The following is a 22,799-nucleotide window of genomic DNA, read 5'->3' on the forward strand; positions in this document are numbered from 1 at the left end:
TGACCAGGACCCTCAATAAGAAACACATTTTACACATGAAACAAAAGTTTCACGAAGCAGTACCTCACCTTGCCACATGAAATACATTCTGTTCTACATAGAAAATGCTGGTCTGACCATTAAACTGATATCAGCAGGTTTTCAAACTTGCTGGTTGAAAATCCGCTGATCTAGAAAACTCTTCATCTCCACTTCTTGAAATTCTTGAAAACCCTCCCTTGAGACCCATGGCCCCATCATGAAATCTTCCCTCATCTTGGCAGCTGATGGCCTTCTCTGAACTTACCATTTTTTCTCAATCTCATTTATGGAATTTGCTGCAAGTTGGCTTTTATGTTAATTGTTGACTTATACCATCTCTGTGACTAGATGGCAAGTGCGGTCAGGGCTTGGTCCCTGTGGTCATTTATCAACCTGTGCGTGTAGCAGGAGTCATGCCCATTGCTCTGAGGTCCAGACTCCGAGGTGTCTGTTAAATTGCATGGTGTCTTGACAGCTTCGCTGCCTTTGTGCTGACATTTGAAAGCCATAAAATCAGGTTTGCGTGTGGACTCTTGGGGGCAGCAGCTTCTCGCCGTGACCACTGCCTAGATCAGAGGTCTTCATCTGTAGGGCTGCGTTGGCTTCCTGTGTATCTGGAAAAGAATGCTATGGGTTGGCATTGGGGTTCCAGCTTCTAAATGGAGATTCTCAATTTCTGGTTTTCTGACATGACTTTGCTAGACCTGAGGCTCCTTTCAGCTCCAGCAGTGTGTGAGCAAAGATCAGTAACAGCCTCCTCTCTGATTAAGCACAGCGTGGTATCTTTAAACCTCAGGCGTTTGCAGCATGGAACAGATAATGATTTTAGCCTATGAGACTCGCATTTTATAACATAAGACGTTTTTAGATATGTTTCCATGTGTGGATATACTGTCCTCTTGATCCTATATGTGAGGGTACTTATACACAGTATTAATGATGTAGAGCCTTTCATCTACAATGAGAAAATACTATATAAGCCAGAATAGAATATTTATATCTTAACTACGTACACTTACCTCATGTTGGGAGCCCAGTCTTGAGATCCTGACTAATGATGAGATTTAGGGGCGTGCAGGACCCATTTTATGTTTACTCAAATTATCTACCCAAAGGTCAACCTCATTTAAAGGCACTGATTTAATTTAGGAAAGTTATTTTTCTCTGTTAAATCTAATTTAAGAAGCTTGACTGAAATAGTAATAGATAGCAGAGGACTGCCTGTGCGGCAATGTAAACCAGCAGATCTGGACATAGTGACGTCTCCACAGCGACATACAGAGACAAAATACATAGCAGAAATATCTAGGGAGTTGTGGATTAAAAACAAGTAACAGCTAATGAAGCAAACAGTAAAAAGATGAATAACCCACGGATAACTGCATAATAATATCTAGTAGAAGTTACTGATGTACAGTTTTTATAATGACTTTCTTTTTTAAGAGGCTGATGGACCCTTAGGTTTTTATAGTAAATCTGTTCATCCACAGGCACATTTTTCTCTTTTGAGCATCACACACTTGTAGGGACTTATGAAATGAGTTCAGTTAAATTCAGCACTCAGAGAATTTGCACACAAGCTTCCTTATTTTGATTCTTCCCCATCCAGTCTGCCATTTACCAGAGTTAAAACGTGTGTCAAAGGAAGCGAGATTTGTCTTAAAAGAGATTTGGAGAAAATCTTCATTCAATATTTAAAGTGCTTGACAAAGTCATGTTCACACGGAAGTCAGTATGGAGATGAGGAAGTTAAAATCAGGTGGCTGGGCTTCCCTGGTGGCGCAGTGGTTGAGAGTCCGCCTGCCGATGCAGGGGATGTGGGTTCGTGCCCCGGTCCGGGAGGATCCCACGTGCCGCGGAGCGGCTGGACCCGTGAGCCATGGCCACTGAGCCTGCGCGTCCGGAGCCTGTGCTCCGCAACGGGAGAGGCCACAGCAGTGAGAGGCCTGCATACTGCAAAAAAAAAAAAAAAAAAAAAGAAAATCAGGTGGCTTATTTTTCATTACTGGCTGAAACCCATCTGATAGGATTGACATGGAGCGCTAATTAATTACCCAGGGTCTCCTCATTCACTAATCACATTGCATGAAACTTCCCTCCTGGCTGAGCCTAAAGGGCAAACCATAGGCATCCAGCCAGCTGATTTTTCATAGGCATTATGCTACCTCTATAAATTAACGTGAACCTAATATATAGTGTCAGCGGTTTACTTTCCCATGGCGACCGTCTCTGGTTAAACAGCTTTAAATGAAATCTTATATTGAGAGTGAAAAGCTTCTTGCAAAAGGGGGGGAAAAAGGAAGGTTTAAAATCCTCTTTGTAATCTTTTTTCCCATGGTGTATACTATTTTGGCTCCAGTAAAAAATCTAATGCACAGATGACATGATGATTGCCTTTTGTTATCTGAAAAGTGAGCCTATATAATGCTTAAGGAAGAGACTTTTTCCATGATATTTTTTAACTGCAATAATAATCTGTTCATTAAAGGCATACTGTACACAAACACATATCTCCTATGAGGATGCTATTACTGCCACCATTTATGGGCGAGAAAATTGTGAGTCTGTCAACTTGTCCAGGGTCACATCTAGTAAATGCTGGGGCCCAGATTTGAACCATGGTTTGTCACCAAAGACCATGCTCATTTGATTGTGTTACTATTCATGACTCATCTGTTCCCTTTGTACCATTCCTTTTAACTTCAGGAAAATATGAATGGTCTTAGTCTTTAAAAATATTCCTGTTTCCATATTCATTTTTTACATTCATCTGGATTAATACATCATTTTAGAAGCATGTTGATCTCTAGCACATTGTTTTATGTCTTCAAATCACTTTAATGTCACGCAGCTTTTGTTCAGAGAGCAAAAAGTTGTGGATGTCTTTAAACCGGAGGAAATAGGTGCAGCTTATTCACACATCACTCACGCTGCTGTCCATCTTGAGTTGCTTCCAAACAATTCCAGTAGAAAAGGGAAATTCCAGAGTGCACGTACACGGACAGTTTCCAAGGCAGTGCCTATTGAGAATGCAGCCTTCCATCCTGAAGCTGTGAATGGTTCGGCTACAGCTTGTCCTATATGTAAATTAATTTCCAAGAGCGTGTGTAATAAACTCTCCTATGAAAGAACATACAAAAGAGTGTTTTGTCACAGCCCAGTTCCCCTGTTAAAACTACCTAACTGGAGAGAGCAGGTTGATATTCATTGGTTTATATGGGTCCTGTCTTAAGCCAACACTTTCCTCCTTAGTATGCAGTGCTCATATTCTTGATTGAAAAGAATCCATTCCATTTCTTTTCATAGGGTCATGAAAAGTTGGAAAGAGGAAAAACTGAGCTGAACGTACAGAATAAATAACTAAATGGTGCCGGCAGTCGGCCCTTTTGTTTTCAGACCTTCTCCCTCCCCCATCCTTTGTGAGTCATTGAGCCAGCAAGACCTATCAAAGACGCCTCAGTGTATAGAACATCTTATGTGGAGCTTTAGTTGTCATCCACAGCAAAGGGCCAATTGCCTCTAGGACTCCTTTCAGGTGATAACCAATGGATTTGGACCTCCTGGGTGTGCTCCATGTATCCTGCATTCATCTCTCAAGATGTTTTAGGTTGTGATTGAATATAAAGCATCAGAAAGATGATGTCAATCCAGTAAAATCATTAAAGGGATTTTAAACATGAGTGTGGAAATGTAGAACATGAGCTTGAAATGAAGGTACCTACTACTAGTCCTTTTGTGCATGGTTAATTGGATTAGAATTACAACGTCTGTGATAGCTATTAAGAAGGCTATATGGCATTTCTAGGGTGTAGCATGTTTCTTTTAGAACTTAGCATTTCAAAAGGCCCACTGGGAGAAAATTCGGTTCCTGTTTTAATATGAACTTGTGGTTCTCAGAGATGATTTCTTGGATGCCTTTGTTACTAACGTTATCAATAAGATTTCGTTTTACACATTCTGAATTCTAACAAGAAGTCAGTGTACTCTGAATGTAGTTTCCTGTAGTGGTTTTGCCTAAGTGGGGTGGGAGGAGGGTATGCAGGTGGGTGATGAGTGGGCGATGCTGGTGGAGAGGGTAGGCACCACCATTCCACTCACTCTATATAATGCCTGAAAAATTGGAGTTACGTTCCCCTGGCATTCTTTAACAATTATTTCTAAGTAAGGCACGTGATTACTAAAATTCACCTGAAACATGCAGTTATTTCTTAGAAGAATTTTTAATATTTACAGTTAAATGAGAACATTTTTAAATGAAAGCATTATACATTGACTATAGCAAAGACATTTGTTTAGTAAGAGAGTCACCATTTTCCCAAGAAAATGTGTAAATGTCACTATATTTCTTCGAAAAGAAAGGATATATATATATTTATATTTGGATAAAGAAATTTTTTTTAAAGGCATAAAAAAATTTTAAAACACACAGATACATAGGCACAGAGAGTATTTGCATTAGGTTAAAAAAAAAAATAGAGTACTAGAACTAGCTCTGACTTAACAGCTCCTCTGCCCCCTCAGCTCTGACTGAGCTGACTTCCAACAGGGCAGACCAGGGCAAGCTGTGGGTGCCAGAGAACAATCTGTTGGGTGAGAGGGAAACACCCGCCCTTCTTCTGTAAAACAATAACACTAAATGTCTAGAGCTGTGAGGGATCTGAGATTTTACCCTACCTGCCAGCTAGCAAGTTACCCTTCCATAGTGTCGTGGATGCTGGCAGAGATGCCAGGACTTTAGGTCAGAGATACAGGACTTTATTAATCACAGCAATACTAGTAGCCAGTGTATCAATATTTTTCACTCCTTTCCTGAGCCCCAATTTCCGTAGGGTGATGCAGAGAGGGCCAGTCAACACCTGTGCACGTAGTGAGTTGTGTTATAGGAGGGGAACCCTGCATTTAGGGAACCCAAACTTTTATAATGGTCAGCAAGCCTGCTGGATCCTTTGTAGGATCTCTGTAAAGCACTACCTCTGTCTTCCAAGGCTGTCTGCTGTACACATCTCCCTGAAAAGATAGTCTGTCACAAATGACTCATTTGTAATTCCAAACGATTCGTAAGAAGTGCAGAAACTCGAGAAAATTATCTTCTAACATAAAATACTCTGGAAACAGACCCAAATAAGCACAGATTCCATGAACAGCTACTGTGCACTGATTTTTAGGGCTGCATATGTTCCGATGATATAGCCAGTAGCGACAGCATGTATCTCACTGTTATTTTATCACTTAGATAAAATGTGGTATTTTAATTACATTCAGCATCTGTATCACACATCCTTTTCAAAATGTCTTCCCTTCCCTTGTGTTGGTCACCACAGTCCTGCGTAGCTGGGGCAGGAGTTGTTATTCTCCATTTACACTTGAGGAGACTGTTGTCCAGAGTGACTTGACCAAATTCACACACTAGTTAATGTTCTGGTTGGCACTAAACCTGGGGTTTCCTGATACCCAGTCTGTTAGTCTTTGAAACATGTTGCCTAACTCTGTTCCCCTTTTGTCTCTTACACAAGGCAGAGGACATTACCAGCCATTATAGAGATGACCCAAGGCCAGTCCCAAGTTCCTTCTTGGTAGTTGCCATCCCTCTCAATTAACCTTGGGTGTTGCCCAGACATCCTGGGGGGATTGTCTGGTGGTGGTGCCAGTGGTGTCTGGGGTCAGAAAGGAGTTTGGAATAAGGGAAGCGATTGTGTTGAATGTTTCCTCATTGCTCTGCACTTCGTTTTCAGTTTAACTGAACACAGGCAGTCTCCACTGTTTCAGCCCCTTTGCTAAGTAGAGCAGCCCCTGGCTCTCCTGGGCTTAATGTATAATGACATTAAGTAAGTCTGGCGTCAGACTCTCCATCTGTGCTTTTGGGGGCACCTGTCTGTCTTGGTTTCCTGCTGCCCCTGTGTCTGCTTCTTTGCAGTCTCCCCTCAAGTTCCGTCTGTGCACTTCACCATGAATCTTACTGTTCTCTGGGATGATGGCTTGGTCCTGTTCTCTACGAACTCTTTATGCGGCCTTAACGGTAACCACAGGAACAATTATTCATTGAGCGCATCCTGTGTGCCAGGCCCTTTGCAAAGCACATTATATGCATCATCTCTTCAGTCTACCCCAGTGACCCTATGAGATGGATACTGCTATCTCCACGTTTCATAGAGGAAGAAATAGAGAACTGAGAGAGTAAACTGTTTGTCTGAGGTCACATAGTTAATAAGTGATGGAGCTGGATTCCTAACCCCGAGTCTGCTGTGTGGCCTCCTGGCCCTCATACAATTGTGCCAGGACACTTTTACGTGCATGTCTGACATTCATCTGAGTTTGTAATGTGTCTAAAACTGAATTCGAAAATTGATCTTTCTCCTAAAATCTTCTCACTGACCCATATCCCTAACTTTGAAAAGGACACCGTAGCCTATCAAGTTAAAATCCTGGGAATTTTCTTAGATTCTTCTCTCTTCCTTATTTCCAAAACTAATTCACTGATTTATTCAACAGTTATTTATTTAAGTCCTGTGAAGCACACATTGTTCTAACTTTGGTGGGTACAGAATGAACTAAATAGACAAGAATCTCTGCTCCCATCCATTTTATGGATTTGGAAACTGAGGCATAGGGAGATTAAGTGACTTGCCTAAGGTCACATATTTAGGATTCAAACCCAGGCATTGTGGTTTAGAAAACCATGGTTTTGACCTTATACCCTGTGCTTCCTGTCACCAAGTCCTGTAGGGTCTCCTCCTTAATCTTCTTTTCTGTCTTCATCTTACTGCCAGTGCCTCTGCCTCTGCCTTTCTGCGCTGGTGTCAGTGTCACCAGGATGACTGCAGGAGTCTCCCAACTTGTCTCATGGCCTGCAGTCTCACCTCCCTTCAATTTATTCTCTATGCTGTACTGGAATGATTTTTCTAAAATGCGGTCTGATCCTGTCACTGTTTTGCTAAAAATCCTTGGTTGGCTTCAAGTAACTTGGTGGTACCTTGGTCCCCAGGACACAGACAGCCTGCCATGATAAGGTCCCTGCTTAGCAACCTCTAGCCCAATGGTTCTCAGACTTCATTGTGTATCACAATTAGCTGGAGGGCTTCTTAAGACAGGGCTTGCTGGGCCCCATCGCCAGAGTTGCTGAGGAAGTAGATCTGGGGCCGCCTGAGAATTTGCATTTCTAACAAGTCCCTGGAGCAGGACCCACGCTGTGAGAAGCCCTGCTTGGCAGCGGCCTGGCCTGATGTCTCTGCCCCAGCCCTGGGAGCATTTACAGATTCCTGAGGGACATGCTGTTTCAGGCTTTGATCCTTTTGCACAAGCTGCTTCCTCTGCAGGAGATGGTCTTCCTCTCTCCTTCCCTTTAAATCTCAGTTCAAGTGTCACTTCCTAGGAAGCTTCCTCTGACAACGCACAGCGATCCCAGAGCCTCGCCTCTGTGTTTCTGTGGCACCGTGTTTCTGGGAAGGCGTCATTCCATCCCCTGTGCTTGAGCCTTGATTTTACTTATCTGTTCCTACTCACTGACCCACGACAGTTAGCTCTTTAAGAAAAGAGATCATCGGGCTTCCCTGGTGGCGCAGTGGTTGGGAGTCCACCTGCCGATGCAGGGGACACGGGTTCGTGCCCCGGTCCGGGAAGATCCCACATGCTGCGGAGCGGCTGGGCCCATGAGCCATGGCCGCTGAGCCTGTGCGTCCGGAGCCTGTGCTCTGCAACGGGAGAGGCCACAGCAGTGAGAGGCCCGCGTACCGCAAAAAAAAAAAGAAAGAAAGGAGATCATCTGTTATGTTTTTCACCTTTCTTTCCCTGGCACCTAGCATAGTGCCCAGTATATATTGAAGGTATGTACTTACTAAATGAGTTGAAATGTATAATCCTACTTGTGCTTTAAAAAAGTAATCCTAATTTAAGTTTTCTTTGCATTAACCTTTAAGGCTTGCCTACGATGTTTCTTTAAAACTTTAAGGTGTTTCAAAACAAAAGCAGAATACATCTGAAAGTATTAAACTTTCAAAGCTGCTGCACTGCTTGGTTGTTTAATGCAAACAGCGGGAGCTTATTCCCGCAAAGGCCGATGTTTGTCTGCAGACAGCTTACTTGTCATACCTGTGGTTTGAAATACTTGAGTTATCCCTCAGTCCTCCTCAGCCTTCAGAACCTCTCTCTGGTCTCTTCTTAGCCTTGGTTTAATCAAATCAGAGAATTACAGATGGAATAGCACAGGTGGTGTGAGCCTGGCTTTTACTGAGACAAAGATCAGTGGGCTGTAAACTTGCAGCCTCCATGTTTCCATCCCAAATTACATAATCCCCCATGTTCCTTTCTGTGAGCCTGCCGTTGCCTGAGTAATTCCCAAGAGGAATATAGCTTTTATTGCCTGTGTAGCCCTCCCCCTTTCTTTCCCCTCCCATCTCAGATGACTAGTTCTTGCCAAAATGTTAAGCTCCAAATTCTAACACAGGAATTTCTGAACAAGATTGTCCCTGGATGGTAGGCATTTCTTCAAGAGGTGCTCTGACCTGCTGGTGCAGAGCAAGCTCAAAGGCGGAGCTTCCAAAATTCAACAAGCAAGCAGAGGGCAGCCCTTTCTGTCAGGTAGAGTGTGGCTGAATCATGTGTAACTTCTCACACCAAGTCACAACAGCTTACCCGGTAGTTCAGAACCGCTGGAGTCTCGACTCAGCTGTTTGGAAAGGAACAGCATTTTCCACCAGATCATTAGTCTCTCGAGCCCCATCACGCGCATGCCTGTTCCACACATTTAATTGTTTACAGTGAGCTTGTCACAGGACTAAATATGAGGGAACTTAATCCGGTTTCTTATTTGCGTCTTAGGACCCTCTTGGTTGCAAGTAACAGGAAGCCTCCAAAGTAGCTTGAGCCAAGATGGGAGGGGGAGACGTACAATAGGGACCCAGGGGCATTACGTGGACCCCAGGATCAGGAAGTGCGGCCAGGGGTCCTGGGGATAAGGGGCAGAGGGCAGACAGGAATGGAAGTTTTCCTTGGTCTCTTTTCTGCTTCTACGTCTGCATGCTCTATCCACAGCACCCCAGTCTGTTCTAGCATAAGGCAGACTGAAGCTGACAGAAATCACTGTGTCCAACACCCGATTTCTGGGGAAGAGAGACTCTGGCTCAGCTTCATATTTAATAATTGACTTTTCCTGAGACGCAGCCCACCCTAGTCTGCTCCTCAGTCTAGAGAGAGGGCTGGGAGGGAGTGGGCCCTCCTTGGCAGACGTGGCTGCAGGGTCTTACCCTTGAGGGTAGGGGACAGTTTTCAGAAAAAGGGGCATGTAGATGGAGAAGTTGTCCCCATCAATATTGCTGATAATTTATGTCCCACATTCTTCCAAAAAGATTCTGTTGTTAAAAATGGATATAATGGAACCAAAACACATCACAGAGGATATAAAGTAAAAACGAGGAGTGATAAGATTAGGGAGAGGGACGATGCATCAAGAAGAGAGGCCCGCGTACCAAAAAAAAAAAAAAAGCCCTGATGCGGAGAGACTTATTGTAATTTGGGATTTCAGAATTAGTAGGTTTTCAAGTTCTGGGGCCAATTACACCCAGAATTCATGAACCAGATTGCTAGGATAAGAAAGGGAAAAGATTTGCGGTTAAACCTGATCTTGGTATTCTGGCTAGAGTCTGTTTCTTCTAAATGCACAGGGATATCGTATACACTGTTCCTGGAAGGAGCCTCCAGCCTGCGTCAGGGAAAGATGATTAATTGGAGGGCAGGTGTTAAACAGGCACATGTTCTCTGGTTAACACAGCCCCCAGCACTCCTGGAGTCTGACCTCAGGCCACATCACTCCTATCCGATCCCGTGTGTGTAAACATCGAATTAAGGGTACATGCAGCGAGAGGTACGCAAGTTGAGAAGAGAGGGCCCTGTGGTCACCGTGAACGAGGATGCTTTCTCATCCTCGGGGTAGGCAGGACTGGAAACAGGGTGCCACAGTGACCCGTGGTGGGTCCAGGGAGGCCTGAGGACAGGGAGGGAACTAAGGCGTAGGAAGTACCAACTATTCTGGGCATGTGATTCGATTTTTTTTTTTTTTTTTCCGGTACGCAGGCCTCTCACTGTTGTGGCCTCTCCCGTTGCGGAGCACAGGCTCCGGACGCGCAGGCTCAGCGCCATGGCTCACGGGCCCAGCTGCTCCGCGGCATGTGGGATCTTCCCAGACCAGGGCACGAACCCGTGTCCCCTGCATCGGCAGGCAGACTCTCAACCACTGCGCCACCAGGGAAGCCCCTGATTTGATTTTTGAATCTCACCCAGTCGCTTGTTGTCACATTGACCCCTGTAGCTGTTTTGTGCATTTCCTCAGGTGCCCTTAATATCTCCATTTGACAGATGAGGGCCAGGGGGCTCTAGGAAGTCAGGAAACCCTCCAGTGGTTCCTTCTCTCTGTGGGAGAAATGACAGTCACCACCCACCATAGCCTTCAAAGCCCAGCCAGCGTGGTTCCTGTTACTCTCTATCCTTTGCATCGGCCCTTGGGTGGCTGTTCCTCCAGTGAGCCTGTACACCTCAGCCGTAGCACCTTAGCCAGGCTGCTGTCTTGCCTGGAACACAGTTCCCCAACATCCACCAGTCAGCTCCTTCATGTCTGTCATGTTTTTGCTTATGTAGCTTTCTTAGTGGAGACTTGCTTTGTCGGCTGTATTTCAGTGTCACACCTCCCTCCACCCTGGACCATGTTTCATTCCCCTTATGCCGTTCTCTTTTCCTGCAGTGCTTCTAAAATTGTATGTTATCTAACTCATATATATTTCTCTTAATTGTCTTTCCCTCCCCCCATCGCCCCAACTAGAATGTCAGCCCCAAGAGGAGGCACGTTTGTCTGTTTTGCTTCCCAATTTATCCAGGGCCCCTAGAGGGCTGCCTGGCTCGCAGTAGATGCTCAATAAATATGTGTTGAATGAATGAGGAACCTTTCCTGAGATTACAGAACCACAGAGTTCCAGAGCTGGGCTTCTGCAAGCTGTGTGTGTTCAGGCCGCTTGGAGGAGGCCGCGTGGGTGAAGTGAAGTGAGAGGTTGACCCTGGCTCAGATGGGGAATGTCCTGTTTACAAGTTCGAACTTTGTCTGCCACGCCATCTTATCATGAGGATTCCAGACAGTTTGAATGTACAAACTGGGATGCGGAGACCCAGTGGCAAAATTGGGATTGCCTTTCTGTGCATTGAATTTTCCACCAGCCCATATTTACTCCTCAGACATGGCAAGAATCATGCCAGAGACATTTTGTTCCTGCATTCGGCCCCTGCTTGATAGAGAGAACATGGATTTTGTTAACAGAGGCATTTAGCACACTTGTGTGGACGGCTCCACCCCACCTGCCCCGCCAGGCCTGGGGTGTTGTTCATACTCCAGTGTCAGAAAAACATCTTAATGAAACGTACATGTGTTGCAGGCTCAAGGAAATACATCTTTCCTAATGGCATTCTTTCTCTTTCCTCTCTTCTGTGTCAAATGTTTTAAATGCATCTCTCCTGTTTATTCAGGCAGAGCTTGAAATTGTTAAAAACAATGTCATCAGGATGATTAAAGAATACCAGTTCTTTCCATTGTTATTTAGGATAATATTTTCAAGATTCCAATTAGGTGAGAAGATTAACCTGATTTTTATTTTCCTCTATTGTGTTTACCTTGCTGCATTGTTATTTTGAGTCTGTTCACAGGGTGCTGGGCAGATGCCATTGATGTAATTATTATTTTTTAAGCAAAAAGGATTGAAAATGTTTAAGAATTGCCTGTGAACTTTAACATACATCTATACATAACTGCTTCCTTTTATGAATAAAAGTAGTAGGAGGTCGTAGACATGCATATGGATTTTAAATAATTTATGTTTAAAAAGTATACAAGCTGAAACTTGTTTCCAAGAGAATTCACATAAGCAGCCAAAATACCCATGAAAGAAAACTGTCCTTCAGAAATGCTGCTAGATCTCAAGCTAGTTATGAAATTGACACCCGAGAGTTATTTCTGTCAGAGGACATAACATGGATTTAGAAGAGCCAGAGTCTCCATGTAGAAGATGCTAGAAACACAGGCGTTATCCTTATATCTCCCTCTCCTTCACCCGTACCCCCACCCCTTCGCCATATCCAGGTATCATCGAAAACGTCAGTTTTACTTCTAAATACTCTCAATTCCATGTGCTTCTCCAGCATATTTCAGTCCAGGACACAATCGGGCCTTGTCTGCATGACCAAAGTGCCCTCCTTCTAGCTGCTGTGCATCTACTCTGAACTCTCTTCCAATCTTTTCTGCAACTCAGATCATTTTTCCAAAGCTGAAATCTGATAAAGACCTGCCTTCTCACCCCACCTCAGCCGACTACGTATGTATGGCCCTGAATACCTTCCTGTCACTCTTAGGGTGATGACTGAATTCCTTAGTGTGGTTTAGGAGGCCCTGCATGGGCTGGTCCTGCTTGCATCTCTCATTGCAAACCTGCCATACCTTCCCCTGTTCCCCCATTCTCTGTGCACCAGCCATACCGGTCACCTTTTAGACCCCTTTACTTGCTGTGCTTCTCCCACCACAGGGCCTTTGTACATTCTCTTCTTGCTGCCTGAAACTTTCTTCCTTCCTTTCTTTGCCAGTTAACATCATCTCATCTTGCAGACCCCAGTTCCTACATCCTTTACTTAGGGAAGCCTTCCTGGACCTCTCTCTAGGTCAAATCTCCCTCTTATGGTTTGTATTGGCCTTATTTTTTTCTCCTTTAGAGCACCATCAAGGGTGGTTTTGCCTTTTACACTTTATTTGATAAAAATGTATCATTTTTTTGGTAAACATTCAAAAACGTATTGTATTTTGAATAGGCGATACATTAAAATGGTTCAAAATTCAGAAGACCCAAAAGGGTTCTTAGGAAGAGCCTTCCTCTTCTCCCACCCCCACCCCCTGCCCCAGTTCTCTTTGCTGGAGGCAACTAGTAACACCCCCACTCCCTTCCCCCCAGAAATCTGTTTTCTTACCTCCATTTATCCCAAGACAAAAGCAGTGCCTAGCACAAAGTAGGAACTCGAGAGTATTTGTTGAAGGTTGTAGATAGATGGATAAATGGCTTCTTGAAGTACCCATTTTTGTACCAGTTAGAATGGAGCACTGATCCATTCCTAATAAGTTGGAGGCTCAGCAAGGGTGAAAACAACAGATTGAGGAAGAGATTTTCTGTTTGTAGGCCTCAGAGAAAAGGGGGCAGATGTGACCCTCCTGGCAGAGAAGCCCCGGCACCCTAGTCACATCCTAGGGCCATTTCCCTCTCCAGCTTTTCCTAAGGATCAGCTCTGCTGGCTCTTGTCCTGCCAAGCCTGGCAGGCTTCCATCAGCATGCCACTCTCTGTTTCTACCCAGTGCCGTCCTTGCTCCCAGTCAGGAAAACATACCTTTGCCTTGAACACCTAGAAATTAAAGAAGTGATTTTGAGTCTTAGGACATGAGTTTCAGTATAATTCTCCATCCCTTATTTGGCTGGACAGAGATTTTATGCACATTAGCAAAGTACCATAATGGTGTTGAGTTTGGACTGAGAAGTCATGTTTCCTGAGCAACTCAGCTCAGGTGCCTGTGTAATCTTGGAAGACTTACTCAATGTTTCTAAGTCTGAGTTTTCTTTTCTATAGAACGGGGATAATACTACTACTACCGCATGGGGTTATTGTGGGACACTTCAGAACAGTGTTTTCCAATAATATAGTGCAGGCCACATATATAATTTATATGTTCCAGTGGCTGTAGTTTAAAAATTATGTATAAAATAAATATGCTTCAGGGGTCTGTTACACAGCACAGGGAAATATAGCCATTATTTTGTAACTTTAAATGGAGTATAATCTATAAAACTATTGAACCACTATGTTGTACCCCTGAAACTAATACGATATTTTAAGTCAACTGTACTTCAATTAAAAAAAAGTAAAATGAAATAAGTGAAATTAATTTAAATATATTTATTAACCCAATATATCTAAAGTATTATCATTTCAACATGTAATCAAAAATAAAACAACTGGAATATTACTCAGCCGTAAAAAAGAATGAAATCATGCCATTTGCAGCAACATGGACGGACCTAGAGATTGTCATCCTGAGTGAAATAAGCCAGAGAAAGACAAATATCATACGATATCACTCATATGCTTTATATGTGGAATCTAAACAAGTGCTACAGATGAACTTATTTGCAAAACAGAAATAGACTCACAGAAGTAGAAAACAAACTTATAGGTACCGGAAAGGAAAGGGGGGGGAGGGATAAATTAGGAGTTTGGGATTAACAGATGTACACTACTGTATATACAATAAACAACAAGGACCTGCTGTATAGCCCAGGGAACTCTACTCAATACTCTGTAATGACCTATATGGGAAAAGAATCTGAAAGAGTGGATAGATGTATAACTGGCTCACTTTGCTGTCCACCTGAAACTAACACAACGTTGTAAATCAACTACACTTCAATTAAAAATAAACAATGGTTAATGAGATCTTTTACATTCTTTTTATTCATATTAAGTGTTTTAAATCCAGTGTATATTTGACACCTACTAGCACATCTCGGTTTGAGCTAAGCACCTTTCAGGTGCCCAGTAGCTCGGGCCTGCTGTATCAGGCAGTGCTCTTTTAGCTCACTCTTATAAAACACAATACTTAGCACGGTGCTTAGTTCATACTTCGCATTCGACAAATGTTGGCAAAATTAATATTCATTTAAAATCATCAAAAACTGGGTAGACTAACATTTGACTGCGTGTTTGCATGTACTGCCACATGGGAAGACGCCTCAGATCTGGTTATTTCTGTTTCAAAGGAATAAAGAGCTGACTTTAATGTTCTTGGCTGTTCCCTGTAAGTGGCCTCTGGGTTTCAGAATGAGGTCGGTTTGGGGGTTTATGGTTGCCTTTTCTTTGGGAGGTGGGAAAGGGGAAACTCAGTGTGCTGCGTGCCTGTCTCTGTTTTTTTGGCTCTTCTCTGTTTAATTATTTGGAGCTGGAACAACTTGATTTTAAAGCAAAACATATGGGCTGAGAGTAATTGGGAGGACGTTTACTGGTGATGGAGCGGCAAAGGTATGTACGGGTTTAGGCCCTGGCCCTGCGGCACTCGCTTAGCTATTGACGGCTTTCCTGGACTTCAGATTCAGTGTTCTTTCTTCAAATTCTCAAACCTTGTTTGGAAAGTCACAGTTAAGGCAGGAAATATTGGAGCAAGATTATAAAGGAAATTGTGAGTCTTCTTTATTAGGTCCTGATTTTTTTCTCTTTGTTGAAAACTTGGTTTCCAATCTGTTTATATATGATTTGGGAGAGAAAAATGTTTTCCAAAGTGCCAGAAAGAGAGAGGAGAACTCCGCACAAAGAGGAGAAAGTTGACCCACCGCTGAAGTTTTCTGTTTTCCGCTTTACTCCATTGATGACACCAGCACGGGGAACGTCTGTTCTACAACCAGTTCTTAATGTGAAGGCAAGGTTTTCATCTCTTTTTACCTCCTCAACTTCCCTTTGCTTCCTGGGGAGGGAATATATGATGCCCAAGTCACATCCCATATAATTCTAACCTGAATGCCTCCACTTTCTGTCCCATAGGGGAAAAGGGGGATGTGTCAAAACTGGTAAGAACATGTACGTTGATGTTTAGACTCATCTCGGTTCAAATCTCTTTTCCACTCGGAAGCTGTGTGCCTTTGAGCGGAGTAAACTGTCTCAGCCTCATGTGTCTCATTCTTAAAATAGGGTTAATAATAGCACCTATTTCAGAACAAAATTATTGTGACGCTTAAGAGAGACACGGCATACAAAGCACTAAGCAGAGTGCCTGGAAAGTAATAAAGAGAAGTTTAATGTTAGCGATGAGGCAGGGGCCCTCAGCAATGATACGTTCACCCTCTTCGACAGCAAGAGGGACAGTGGACCACTACGTCCTCTGCCACAACATCTCACCCATTGCTTGAGGCGACACTGTGATTAAATACTGCATCAGGGAAGTGACCGAACCTTTGTCCACAAAGAGCTTTAGCATCAGAACGTCTTGCATTTCACTGGGCTGAGTCTGATGTCAGTGTGGAAGTCAAGCGCTCTGTGTCTTCTAAGGTCTGAAGGGCTCCTGTGTATGCACTTGACCCTTGTTACCCTACTGTGCCTAGGACCTATGAATATGAGAGTGACCTGCTGAATTGCTTTATCTGTGTATACAGAGTCCCCCAAACCTTTTGAGTCATTTGGAGGACTGGTGCCTTTGTGGCTTCGGATCAGAACTGTAAAGCAAAATAGCATACTGGCCTGGGCAGTGGAGGGGCTGAGCGTAGTGGGCTTTTTTGCTGGGATGTTGAAGACAGATTTTTCTGAACACTTTTCAAACCTGTATGAGCAAGGGTAGGAAAAAAGGGGTCTTCGGTTTTTGCTAAATCAAGGACACATTGCTGAGCTTTTCTGTGTAGGGACTCAGAAGGCACTGAATGCTGTCTCACTGCGGTGTCAGATAATTGTCTGGGAATTTGGCAAGTTCTGCTTTTAAAAACACCACCACTTTTTCAGAGCAGTCATTCCTTGGTGTTTTTTGCAGTCCCCTCTTTTCCCTCTCTGCTCCTGCTGTTTTCCCAGCCCTTTCGGATTTATAAGCCTTGCCTATAAAGTGTCAGTAACTCCCCGCTGCGAATGGCTGAGACCTCGCCAGGTGGACCTGTCTCAGATTCCCCTGAAACTGGAGAGAGTAGCCACCCTCACTCTTGTTTTCTCCACGCCCCCCTCTCAGTGGACAGCTTCCCTGACACTTAACTTGATCAAGATGTTAGTAAAACAAACAGCTGCTGTGAGACCGAAACTGCTTGTCAACCTGCCCACCCTCTTTTCACTTCACTGTTTGGAGAGGAAACTCAGAGCTGCTGTTGATAATAAAGAAGAGAACTAAGACGTGTCTTTTTCTTCGTGGCCAGTTACACCCAGTCTTGATCACTGAGCTCTTAGTGGGTGGACCACCCTGTGCAATGCGTCACCAAACCTGTGGAACTCTGATTATAAGACACACCATTATTTTAGGTACAATCAACGGAAAAAAAGCAGACTATGAGACCTCATCGATTTTAAGACACATCCCAATTTCAGAGATGTTAAAATGTGGTGGAAAATGTGTATCTCAAAGGAGGTGGAGTTCAGTGAGAACTAATTCAAATGGACCGTCCCCCTGGTTACTGACTGCTCCTCTCCGCGGCCGCATGCTCAGTGCAGCTGATCAGGGAGTCTGTGTGTTTTTCAACTCAATCTCAGGGGTTATTTGTGTACTCTGTGTTATGCATGAAGTTATAGCACTGAGCTGAGACCAGGCCGAGTCATGGAAGCCCTCTCAACTGCAATATAAGTATTTTAGGTTTCCGACAAACAGAAGAATCCAGGTGTTTTCTTTGGGTCACCCTGGACTTGATAAGGTTCACGTTCCCTTTTATTTATTTATTTAGTTAGTTGCACCGGGTCTTAGTTGTGGCAGGTGGGCTCTTTAGTTGTGGCATGCGTGTGGGATCTAGTTCCCTGACCAGGGATCGAACCCGGGCCCCCCTGCATCGGGAGCACGGGCCCCCCTGCATCGGGAGCGCGGAGTCTTATCCACTGCGCCACCGGAGAGGTCCCTCACGTTCCCTTTTGAAGGAGTGATAAAGAGCTTGCTGAGGGACATTGGGGGCTTCGGCATGCCCTCCCTGCCCCGGCCCGTTCATGGTGGCATGATGGCGAGGAGAGAATCTCCAGCTCTTCTAAATTCATGGCCCTACTTATCCATTTTCTAGTGAACATCGTGCTCAGATTTACTCACTGTTTCCTCTCCTATCCAAAAGGCAGCGTTAAACATTACTGATGACTTTAATTTTACTCAAGATTCTACCTAATTCTTCTTCTTCATGATCTGTTAAGCATTCAGCTTAATTAACAGTAAGCAGGTGCCCTTCTTCATACTGTAATAACTTTAATCAAGGGGATGATGGTATTTCTTTTCCTGTTAAAGACTGTTAGGTTTTAGACAAAACTATCTCTCAGCAGGTAAAGTAACCAAAAAATTGATTGAAAACTTTGTACTAGTAAAAACATGGCATTTACCTTCATACTTACACCACTTTCTCCCTTTCTTTCAGTTTTTGGGAATAGCGTTTCTTGGAATTGGACTGTGGGCGTGGAATGAAAAAGTAAGTTAAACAGCATTAAAATGCACACGTTTTGGTTGTAAGAAGCTGCACATTATATGCTGTCTCTTTTTCCTCTTTGACAACTGCCAAGTATATGGAAACGTGGCTCTTTAATGAAAAAGTACTCTTGGAAGATAACGTCACAGTTCAAAGACTCTTTAAGCATGGAGCCTAAATTGGTCACTCTACAAGAATTTCAGTAATGCTTATAAATAATACTAAAGCACCTGTAGCCTTTTTTCTCTTTTACTTTTTAAAAAACCCTTTGGAAGATTATTCAATCCATAAAAAATGGTATTTTAGCGTGAGCATTACGTGCTGAGCTGTTAGCATGCGGTATGTATGAAGGAAGCTAGATATAATTCATGTCTGAACATCAGATAAACTTATCACTGTTGCTAAAGAATGTGAACACTTGTCTGCTGATTGAAAGTTTAAAGGAATATTCAAACTTTGTAATCAAATACAGCACAGAAAGGGATAAATCTGGCAGGAGAAGGCTGCATGAAGATACAATGTTCTGGGTGGTTTGTTCTGTAAACAACACACTCACGACACCGCTGCCCTGTGTTCATTCCTCCACTTCACTTCCCATCCATACCTTTCAATTTTTTCTCTGCAACTTCTACTGAAGCCAAGCAGTGGAATTCAGAAATAAACACAAACTCCTTTTTGCTTCCTTCTTTGGATGTGAGATCACTGACAGCATTTTATCTGTTCTGGTATTTGGCTACACAGTGAAGCTTTGTTATTGCCCACCTGTGAGAATGAGTGAGTGGATGGATTGGTTAAAAGTTGTAAACGAAGACATTGGCTGAAATTTCCCCAGAAGACCATTCTCTTATCACTTTGGTATTTCACCCTCTGAGCTTGACCAAGGCCCAAAGTCAGGAGTTCCTTTGAAGTATTACATGTACTAAGAAAGAAGAGAAAAACTACGAAAGTCCAGCAAACAAAAGCCCTTCAGACGTAGGAAGGAATTTCCACAAGTAAAACAATGTTTAGATAGACTGCGTCCAATAAATTCAAAATAAATCCAGAGTTTTGAAATTGAACCACCCTCTGTTTATTTACGTAATACTTCTACAGAGTGTGAAATGTTTTATGGAAAATGAACCACCCTCCAGCCACCTTATGAGGAAGGGCGGGGATTATACATCAAGGGAGACGAATTACGTTCCCAAAACAGGTAATTTTATCTCTAGAGAGTGTTCTGTTGAATACTGGCCTTCTGGTTTATGATCAGCTTCTGCCTCAATCCCCTTGTAAGCTTGGAGATTTGTATTGGTGGAATCTCAGAAATTCCACTTTTAGAAGCCCTCTGTTTGGTTCAGTGACAGATCATATAGCTCTCTATAGCTCTCCTTTAATCAATCCATTCCTATCAGCTCTGAAATGATGCTGGAAGGCATTATCTGAACTCATTGTCTATTCTAGCAATACATAGAAAATTCATTGTTTTGAAGGTTTTTTTTTTCTCTTCGTGAAATATAATTATCCTTTTGTTTCATCAGTTGCCCCAGATGTCTCTTCTCTGATAAAATCACAAAATTCTAAAACTGGCAGTGTCATACAAATATCAGAGCAAGGGAATGATGCGCTCTCTAGGGACGGATGAAATAGCAGTTCCCTCTTTTGTCAGGGCCAGTGGTGTCAGCAAATGGAAGGTTTCTCTGGAGAGCTGAGGTTACTTGGCCAAGGTTACCCAGCTACTGTGTAGCAGGGCTCTGTGAGCTGGGACCAAGCGGAGGCAGCAGAGGGTAAACGATGCGCAACAGCCCAATTTGGCGCTGGCTGCGCGTCTGGGCCCTGAGCCTGGGGGTGAGGATGCAGCAGTGGATGACGCAGAGTCCCTGCCCCGTGGGGCTTGCGTTCTAGTGGGGGCCTTGGCAGTAAGCAGTCAACTCGCCAGGAGTACGCGCGCAGGTATGGTGAGTGCTGCTGAGAAACGTCAGGTGTAGCGTAAGGGCTAGTTAGAGAGTGGTGGGGAAAGGGGTCTCTCTTAGGTAGAGTAGTCGGGAACAGCCTCCCTGAGGAGGGGGCACTGGAGCAGAGACCTGGATGAAGTAAGAGGGATCTGCATAGCACTAGGGGGACAGCATTCCAGGCAGAGGGAATAGCAAGTATGATGGCCCTGAGTCTCGGGGACTTAGCGATTCCGAGGAACAGGAAGAAGGCCGGTAGGACTGGAAGGGAGAGAGCCAGAGCAAGAAGAAGTAGAGGATGTGGAAAGAGAGGCAGGCAGAGCCCGGAGCCTACAGCATCCTGCAGCAGTTGGATGAGAGGCAGTCACCGGGGCATTTTGGTAAGCGCGTGTCCTAATCTGGCTTTTGTTTTAAGATCGCTCTGGTTGCCGTGAGGAAAAAAGAAGCACAGCTCTAGGCTGAACAGACCAGAGGTCAGATACTGACCCCTCCCTTTCCGTCGGTGTGACTTTGGGCAACTGCACTAACTTATCTGAGATACCCTTGCCCTGTTTATGCAAGGGCCGCTAATGTCACCTCATAGGGTTTCTGTGAGGATGAAATGAGATGGCTCCCAGCACAGTGCCCGGTATGAGGTAAATGCTCTCTGGAGACATGGTTCCCTCCCCTGGATGCATTACTACAGTACGTCCACTCCTACATGGGGAAAAGAGCAGAACGGTGGCTTTGAAAGCTGCCTCAAATTTTAGGAGAGTTCCAGGCTCTGATCCATGGACCCGAGAATTGGCTTTGTGTTGGGGTCTCTTAAGGAGGATGTGATGTGCATTGATTGACTTGGTAACTGCAGACGCTACTCTACTGAAGCCCTTTGGGTTAACTTCTAAGCTAGACCAGGCCTCTGATGGGATGACGTTCTGAGGTGAACCAAAGCCGGCCGAGGGTGGCAGCCGCATGCACCTGCAGGGCGGATCACACCAGCCCATGAATCAGTAAATCCCCCCAGTGGAGATGTGGTGACATTTACTTGAAAAGAGTCCTAGAGGGTAAATCCCCAAACTGGGTCACAGCTGGAAGGATCAGATTTCCTTAACAGATGGGGTTTTGCACTTTTTTGTGTGGAGTACAGAAACGTTGGAGGCAAAAGTTATTACCCCTCATACTTACTTAATACCAGGCTGAGTTTTAAACCTAGGACTAATATTACAGTTGAATATTAGACATAATAATTAAATAATTTATATTATCTAAATTCCAAATAGACTGTTGAGATGCAAAGAATGAGTGTGTCTCCAGAGGGAACTGGTTTGTGTGCAGTTTTTCAGAAATCATAGGGTCTGCTGTTTTAGAAGGAACATTAACCATCGTGTAGCATGAATCACCTCTACAACAGGCTTGGCAACGTCCAGCCATAATCAACTCATTCATTCAGAGAACATTTGCCGAGCACACGGCATGGGGCAGGGCTTGCGCTGGACTCTGGGCAAGTAATTCCTCAGGGAATTTATGGTCTAGGAAAGGCATGCATATATACATAATACATATACATATGTAGAAATAAAACAACACATTGCAATAATGCTAATTTGGAGTGTATAGAAGTTTAACAATTCCTTTGGCAAAGTGCTCAGACCTTCTCTCTCTCTGGGTTTCTCTTACTGTTGGAAAGACCTTCCTCCCACCCCATTAGAATCATGTCCTACTAGCCTACTAGTTTTCCTTCATTGAATGTGGGTCTGCCCTGTTGGATCCCACAGTAAGTCCTTCTCCGTATTAGGCCTTGGTTCCTTCTGAGTTTCCAGGCTGCACATTTGCTTCTCTCTGGGTGGAGCCCTTTCATGAGCACCAGGGAGAGGGTGCTTTAGGGGCCAAAGAGGGTATGGCTGGATCATGTCCCTTCTCTCCTGCCTGCTGTCAGTGCAGCTTGAGATCACACACTTAATCACCGAGAGTCCCAAATTGGTCTCAGATCCAGCTAGGTGTCCTCCATCCATCCCACATCTGGCTGATTTTCAGAGGCAAATGCAAGATTCCAAATTGACCCAGTTATATTATACTTGCGTGTCTACCTGCTAAGATTGCTTTGGAGCCCAAAGCTGTCATCCAGCACATTCCCCGTTCCATTTAGCTTGGTTTTAGCTGTACTTTTAATCAACCTCCTCCCTCAATTCCTTCTTTTAACTCAGGCCTTCCTTTAGCTCTCTGTCCCAGTGCCACCTGGCAAATTCAGATTCAGTGGGTCTGGGGTAGACACCCCAGGGAGACTCTCTTTTAGCAAGCCTCTTATATTGTTCTGATTGCAGTCAAGTGTAGTTATCACTAATAGAAGCCACTGATACGTTGAGCAGGCCAAGGGCAGAACCCAATGACATGTCACTAGAACTTTGCTTTGGGGTTGACACTCATTCACTTACGTGTGCCCTTGGGTGTCATTAGTCAAGGAATTTCTAATCCATCTACTTGTCATTACATCAGACTGTCTTTCTGCATCTTGTCTTTTTCTCTGAATAACCAGCCTAGGACTTATTTCAACCTGGCACTTTCTTATTGAAACCATATGGGTCCTGAAGCACATCATTTTCTCACCCAGGTGCCCTGAAACTCTTACCAGCAAAGCAAGGACTAAGCCATGTTTTATCATTCCTCCCTTCCAGGAACACTTGCCTCACTTGGCTTC

The 22,799-nt window shown here is 44.0% G+C and overlaps 1 protein-coding gene across 2 annotated transcripts in view; it reads left to right on the forward strand.

Annotated features, from left to right (window-relative positions):
* Positions 1 to 22,799, forward strand: part of TSPAN5 (tetraspanin 5) — a 174,980-nt gene that overhangs the window by 125,916 nt on the left and 26,265 nt on the right. For both annotated transcript variants that reach the window (XM_022582398.3, XM_022582395.3), the window contains exon 2: positions 18,150 to 18,200. In XM_022582398.3, the coding sequence (XP_022438106.1) occupies positions 18,150 to 18,200 (51 nt within the window). The remainder of the gene's footprint in view (positions 1 to 18,149; positions 18,201 to 22,799) is intronic.

This window comes from Delphinapterus leucas, chromosome 5 (assembly GCF_059928025.1).
Source record: "Delphinapterus leucas isolate spDelLeu-1000000601 "Yukka" chromosome 5, BTC_Dleu_Yukka2, whole genome shotgun sequence".
Lineage (NCBI taxonomy): Eukaryota > Metazoa > Chordata > Mammalia > Artiodactyla > Monodontidae > Delphinapterus > Delphinapterus leucas.